The 7,716-nt window shown below is 44.0% G+C and overlaps 1 protein-coding gene across 1 annotated transcript in view; it reads left to right on the forward strand.

Moving 5' to 3' along the window:
• Nucleotides 1-438: 438 nt before the first annotated feature.
• The window catches only part of Ankrd22 (ankyrin repeat domain 22), a 34,627-nt gene continuing 27,349 nt past the window's right edge, over nt 439-7,716 (forward strand). The window contains exon 1 of the mRNA XM_008837844.3: nt 439-581. Coding sequence (XP_008836066.1) covers nt 561-581 — 21 coding nt within the window. The 5' untranslated portion in view covers nt 439-560. The remainder of the gene's footprint in view (nt 582-7,716) is intronic.

Genomic DNA, 7,716 nt, shown 5'->3' on the forward strand with positions numbered 1-7,716 from the left:
TAAGCTAAGTTTATTACCTTAAAGACTCTTTAAGTGGCTGGGGTACTATTATGTGCTGATGATGACTTTTGAGAAACTGGAGAATTATTGGTTCAACTAGATCCCTCTGGTTCTCACAAATGACTTGACTGACCTAAATGGCCACTGAACACTAGATTTCCTAAGGAAATGTCTTAAACACAGTATCCTATTTTGTAACTCTTCCTTTTGGTTTAAGAAGTTCCTCTCCCCAGCACCCCAACTTTGCTTTTTTCTTTTCTGTTTGCCTCTGCTGGCAGAGCACAAATGACTCAGAAACAAGTTCCTCAGGTTGTAACTGTGATACAGTGCTTGGGTCATTAGCCAGTAAGCCAATGCCTTTGCTTAATCATCCAGTCTCTTTAGGTGTGTTGCCATCTCAGACTGCTGGGAAAGCATTCACCGGTGTAGAAAGAAAGGGCTCGCCTCCAGCTTGGGCTTCTAGAGACCTTTCTCTCTGGGAAGAATTTTGATGTTAATTAGAAACATCTCCAGAAGATTCACGGAGTTACCCAGGTGAGGTAAACCTGTGAGGGACCAGCATGGGAATCCTGTACTCTGAGGTATGTCATATTTCTGAACATCAGAATCCAAAGGTCTTAAAATTGCTTGTGCTTCTCAAATTCAGTTTTCTGTAGCTGTTAGTAAGCTTTTCTTTTTCTCCTTAATTTTCTGTGTGATTGTTGTCAGAAAACATTCTGTGTGCTAGTCTGTTTAATATTTTAACACAGGTGATTTTGAAATATTAAAATTAAGTTAGATCTAAGTCTAGTGTGATTTGATATACTTTTTATGACATTCTGTTTGCAGGGGGAATTTGGTCCGGAAAAACCCAGTTTGAGCTATGTTTTTCTCATGCTGAACTTCCAAGGCAAAGAGAAACCTGCACCAAACTGGATTTTCTAAAAATCCAAAAGATTAAATGACTCTTCTATGAACTACATGAATAGAAAGATGCCTTTATCTTGGTATTTGAAAGAAAGTTTACCTCTAGGAGTTGTTATTGAAGAGGATACAGAAAACATAGAAGAAAAGAAAGACAGTACATTTTTGATATTTTGAATATTTCCTTTCCATAACTGATCAATATGAAACACTTTTTCCCATATTTAAAGTAACTTACTAGAATCAAATATATTTGAATTTTTCAAGAGTATAGAGAGATGTTTGAACAAGAGTACCAGAGTTATAATGACATTATATGACTTACTCCCACTCCTCCTGGACACAATTAACTTGCTAATCTGCATTCCATTCTCTGAGCTCAAAAGCACCTCCTTAGTTGATTTTGATCTTCTAGCATTAAAGGTGGTTGTTTTACACCTCTTCTAATAAGTGTGTGCATGAACACATGAACACGTGTGTGTGTGTGTGTGTGTGTGTGTGCGTCTGTGTGGGCATATTTGTTTGTCTTTACCAAATGCTCTATTTGACTATTTCATCCTTTTGGGAATGGCTTAGTGATTTTTATATCACGAAGAAGTCATATATCAACAGGGACAAAGCACAATGTGTTAATATGCTACTCTGGTAATTCTAGATTTAGGATTATCTAAGTATGAAAGAGAGAAACTAGTCATTCCAGAGTTTCTGATTCAGGTTGTAGTAGGGTCCAGAAAACTAGGGCTTTTTTTGTTTGTTTGTTTTTGTTTTTTTGAGACAGAGTCTTCTTAGAGCCATAGCTGTCCTGAAACTCACTATGTAAACCAGGCTGGCCTCAATCTAACGAATCAATACCAAACTGGCAGATAATTCCACTGTAATGGTAGACAATTTTTAAAAATGCAGCCTGCTTCTGTTGGGATTAAAATTGTGTGCCACCACACCTGGTCCTTTTAAAAATTTATTTATTTTGAGACAGGATCTCACTGTTGTGGCCCTAACCAGCCTGGAACTTAATATACAGACCAGGCTGGTCTTTTCCAAGTACTGGGATTAAAGGAGAGCACTCATGCCCTTTCTAGAAAACAAGTTTTGCAGAGAATTCCAGGGGATTCTGAGGCGAACGATCAGTTTACCACTGTCCTGAGAGAGCAATCCTGTGCTAAGCAGGTGCTTTACAAATTTTCATGAGCTTGGAGATAACCTGGGTCTTGTTCAAATACAGACTCTTAGTCTATAGGTCTGGGTGAGGCCTAAGATCATTTACTTCTGTAGGGACTTGGTGATAGATAACAACTCAGCTGTCAGGAGAAGTAAAGACCATATGGGCATGGTGATAAAAAATGGAAACCTAACAGTTCTGGGAAACAGAAACCTAGCCCTGGAGAGGATAGGAACTCGGCAGTTCTGGGAAATTGAAACCTAAAATGCTAAATAAGTCCTGTGGTCATGATCAATCACATCTCGAGATGGAATAAAGGAGGTACACTCAGTGTTCACAAATGTATATAAACACTTGCCTAAAGCTTTAATAAATGAGTTCCTGCTAGACAAGACTCCCTGCCTCCTTGGTGGTGCCTCGGGAGCAGAGGATTAGGACGGCAGCAGTCCCCCTCCTCAGCCCCCGTCGTGCTGTGTGCGGGAGCCCCCCCCCCCGCAACTGGTGCCCCATGTGAGAAACGAAAGAGATACCGGCTGAGGCCAATCGGTCTTTTGGAGTGAGTGAGACCTTTAGTAACATAACCTCTAAGAAGCATGAGCCAGCCCTGGAGGCGTTGCATTTTATGCTTAAGAGCCGAGGGCTACGCGTTTCAGACTCTGTAGCCAACCAGGTCTGGGAGACTGTGACTCTTTTGGCCCCATGGGTCCCTCCAGCCAACCGGTTCTCAGCAGACACCTGGGAAAGGGTTGAGGGCTTGGCTAGGAGAAGGGAGCTGCATTTTGGGATCAACCCCCTTTGGGATTCTATCCCACCATATCGGCCCTTAAAGGGTGCTTTGGGGGACCCATCCCCACTCAGGAGTGGGAGGCTAGGGATGGGGGTGCCCTCCCTCTCTGTGAGGAAGAAGGAGAGATTAAAAATAAAAAAGACTGGGCCTGGTTTGATGAGGGGAGGAGCAAGGCTGGGGCACGATAAGTTGAAGCTATGTCAGCCAACCTCAAGGCCCGGCTATGCCTAGAGGCAAAAGAGGTCTTGCGGGGAAGAAGGTCCTGAGCCACTTCCCCACTGCTGGCGGAATAATTATGATACCCTCCAGTGGGGCCCAGCCAGCTTCCAGCCGGGGAAGCGTGCTGCTCATGCAAGGCCCCCTCTGGCACCTATGGCACCACAATGGCTGGTGTGTGCAGAAGCATGTCGGGTCAAAGCCCTGCAGCCCTACCGATCCCCGTGCCAAGCCTTCCCTGTTAACCTGGTCCCAGGACCAGGGAGACCCAGGGATTGGTACCCCTGGGAGGCCAAGGATCTTAAGGAATTAAAGGCGGCTGTGGTGCAGGATGGCCCTAATTCAGCCTGGGTCAATACTCTATTAGAGGGCTTGGCTCAGCAGCCCTGCATGCCCAGAGACTGGTATGACCTGACCAGGGCAGTTCTTTCAGGACCACTTTTTGTTAAATGGCAGGCACTATTTAAAGAGGAGTGCCGGGTTACAGCAGAGCAAAACCAAACAGCCAATCCCCCATCCCTTTTACATATGGGCAACTGTCCGGTACCTCTGATGGCCATTCAACTGGGGAGCAAGCAGCCCTCCCTCCCTTGTACAGAGAGCAAGTAAAGACCACAGGCTTGTCAGCATGGAGGAAGCTTAATGAGGGCCCGACGGAGGACCCTATAATAAAATTGAGACAAAAGCCCTCTGAGCCACTTCCTGAATTCATAGATAGGGTGCAGAACAGTTTGATAGGAAATTGCCTCCTGGGCCTTTGCAGAACGAATTTGTAAGAGTTACGGTGTGGGACGACATGAATCAGGATCACCAGGTGGCTTGCTCTGGGCTTAAAAATAACTCCATGAGTTGGTGGATTGTAGCCTCCCAGCATGTAGGAACCTGGTCCCATGAAATTCACACGCTGACTAACGTGCTACAGGTGCAAACTGCTTCATTGGTGGAAGCCATGACGCAAGTCCTTGCAACAACCCAGGTGGCATGGCTCAAACAAGGGGGAGGGGAAAATGTTTTAACTGTGGGAAGAGAGGGCACTTTAAGCGAGACTGCCCTGAGAAAAAGGGACAAACCCTAAAACAGGGGGACCAGATAGGCGTCAGGCCAAAATACCCTGTCCTCGCTGCAAAAAAAAAAAAAAATCATTGAAAAAAGGATTACAGATCTAAGTTTAATATAACTGGAAAGCCTTTAAACTAATTCCAGAACGGCCTCTAGCCCCGTTATCAAAAGGAAGACCTGAGACGAAAATAACTCAGACCAATTGGACGGTTCCCATCTACGAAGGCCTCAGGCCAAAGATAAACATCTTCAAGGGGGAAAATGATTTCACTGTCTCATTGATACTGGAGCAGATCATACCATACTTAGAAAGGAGGAGGTACCTAGTACATGGCCTCTAAAACCCTGCGCACAAGTTTTGGGCGTGGGCGGGCTTGCTAGCGCCCAGGAGGTGCAGGGGCTGATAGAGTGGAGGGACGCAAATGAATTTAGAGGTGAGATCCAGCCCCTAGTAGCACCTGGGTTTCAGTCTAATTTGCTTGGTCAGGACCTTCTAGGCCAAATGGATGCTGTGTTGACCACAGATAATAAGACATTTTATAAAGACCTCTTAAAACAAAAAGAGTTCAACAGACTCCCCAAAAGATTAAAGAAAACTAAAAAACAAGAGTTCTCAACCTTTCATAATTATCGGGGAGAGCCCGATAAGATCCCCCGGCTTCACCCCCAATTCTGAAGGCCACTGCCCCTCAGGTTCTGGCTATCTGATGGTTCCCGGGGGTGCTGGTATGGGTGGAGCAGTGGCCACTACCTGAAACAAAGTTACAGGTTTGAAAAACATTGTGCAAAAACAATTACAACTGGGCCACATCTGGCCTTCTGTAAGTCCGTGGAACACACCCTTTTTTGTTATTAAAAAGGCCTCTGGCAAATAAAAATTGCTACAAGATTTGGGTAAAATCAATGCCAGAATGACCCTAGTGGGTACACCCTTAAGGGGGCTGCCTGGGATCCCTGCTATTTCCTCAAATTTATTTCCTATAGTTATAGACATTAAAGATTGTTTTTTCTCTATCCCTCTACAACCCCAGGATTGGGAAAAGTTTGCTTTCTCTGTACCTTCCACCAACTTTAAAACGCCTAATGAGAGGTATAAATGGACTGTTTTACCCCAAGGTATGGCCAGTAGCTCAACATTCTGCCAAAGCTATGTGAAGACCCTTTTGGGGCCTGCCCTCTTACTCCCTCACACCATTGTGTATATTTACATGGATGATATCATCCTGGGAGCCCCGAGCCCCCAACAATTAAGACAATTACAGACAGGCGGGCTCCATGTATCTGCTGATAAAATACAAACTGTTGCTCCCTTTAAAATCCTGGGAACCGTACTTTCTTTGGAGGCAATAAGTCCTTTAAAACCACAATTGGCTGTCAAGCCCCCCGTTACCCTGATGGAGCTGTAGAGACTATTAAAAAAAATTAATTGGCTGAGAGCCTGGATACCTATTTCCACTGAGACCTTAAAACCACTATTTCAATTACTAGTAAAAAACAGCCTTCAACGGACCAAGCCCAACTCTCCCGGTACACACATAGTAAAGATCTTGAGTTGTGGGTACTCCCTGGGAGACTTTGATGATGTCCATCCTTACGCAGGATGAAAAGCCCCTTCAATGGGTACATGCCTCTCTAGGAGGTGTGCCACAGGTTTATACACCCATGGATCAGTTAGCTGACTTGATTACAAAGGGGCGTGACGTGGCTCTAAGACATTATGGCATAGACCCTCTTAAAATTGTTATCCCTTATCAGCTTAAAAATTTTAAATGGCTTTGAAAAAATAACAATCAAGTGGCCATAGTCTTGAAAGGGTTCCTGGGAAATTTGGACTGTCATTATGGCCCTCATAAATGGATAACCTCCTTTCACACCCTCTCCTGGGACACCCCCCAGTTCTTTGTTAAGGAGCCATTAGTAAAAGCCCATAACGTTTTCACTGACGGGGACAGATTTGGAGTTATTTTAAATGGCTTTGAAAAAATAACAATCAAGTGGCCATAGTCTTGAAAGGGTTCCTGGGAAATTTGGACTGTCATTATGGCCCTCATAAATGGATAACCTCCTTTCACACCCTCTCCTGGGACACCCCCCAGTTCTTTGTTAAGGAGCCATTAGTAAAAGCCCATAACGTTTTCACTGACGGGGACAGATTTGGAGTTACAATAATAATATACCTCAAAACAAATAAAACATCAAAAAGATATATTCATACTTGTGATGGGTCAGCTCATTTCAAGGAGCTTATAGCTGTTACTCTGGCCTTGACAAAGGTAAATAAACCCACGCCATCAATAAAACTACTCAAATCATCCCCCCTTCTACATGGTGGCTGGACCTGTAATTTGACCTCTGTGATCTTACAGCTGGATCTTGGGCCATGAGCGGACAAGTGGGCTCGGGGAAAACCAGGATGAAATGTGGAGACAGCAGAAAGGAATACTTTTTCTGATAGCTTATACGTAGTTAACCTTCTTCCAGGACTACTAGGTTCTCACACCTGACTGGATGGAAACCCTATCATCCCCTTGATGATTCAGATTCGCACGCTGCTTAAAAAAAAAAAAAAAAAAAAAACCCCTATCTTCGTCTGTCCCGGGTCCAATAAAACTACATCGCAATTACGTACATGCGGGGGGGAATGTCTTTTATTGTGCAAGCTGGGAATGTGAGAACACAGGGACAGGATATTGGTTTTCTGACAGCTTATACGTTGTTAACCTTCTTCCAGGATTACTAGGTTCTCACACCTGACTGGATGGAAACCCTATCACCCCCTTGATGATTCAGATTCGCACGCTGCTTAAAAAAGAAGCCCCTATCTTACTACAACACCTTAGGGGACACAAAGGATTTCCTGGGCTTCTATCCCAGGGCAATGCTGAGGCAGACAAAATGGCGTCCACCCAAATTATGACAATGGGCTTAAATCAGGCTCAGGGGTTACATGGAGGGGGCTATGTGAGAGATTCCCTCAGATTCCCATTAAGGACCTAAAAAAAATCATACAAACTTATAAATCTTGTTAACCCTTTCTACAGGTGCCACCTCTACAAAAACCAGGTGTAAACCCTAGGGGACTCAAACCTAATTCTTTATGGCAGACAGATGCCACACATTATGCTCCTTTTGAAAAACTTAAATATGTTTTTGTATCTATTGACACATTCTCACATGCCTATTGGGCTACTGCCCATACAGGAGAAAAGTCTAGACATGTTCACAACCCTTTCTACAGGTGCCACCTCTAGAAAAACTTCCCCTAAAAATCAAAACCAATAATGGCCCATGTTTTATGAGTAAAAGTTTACAGGAGTTTTTCCTGCTTTGAAACATCCAAAATAATACAGGGATTCCTTACAATCCCCAAGACCAAGCTATTATAAAACGTAATCATCAAAACCTTAAAATTCAATTACAAAAACAGAAAGGGGGAGTAAGCCCCCATCAACAGTTGGGGCTGGCGCTTTTCACGATTAATATTTTAAATTTGACCAAGGACCACCCCCTCCCAAGATTTCAAAGACACTGGGGCAATTAGACCCCAAACCCCAGGTTAAAGTCAAACAAAAGGACCCTGTGACATCCCAAT

Source organism: Nannospalax galili, unplaced genomic scaffold (assembly GCF_000622305.1).
Source record: "Nannospalax galili isolate Female #2095 unplaced genomic scaffold, S.galili_v1.0 scaffold498, whole genome shotgun sequence".
NCBI lineage: Eukaryota > Metazoa > Chordata > Mammalia > Rodentia > Spalacidae > Nannospalax > Nannospalax galili.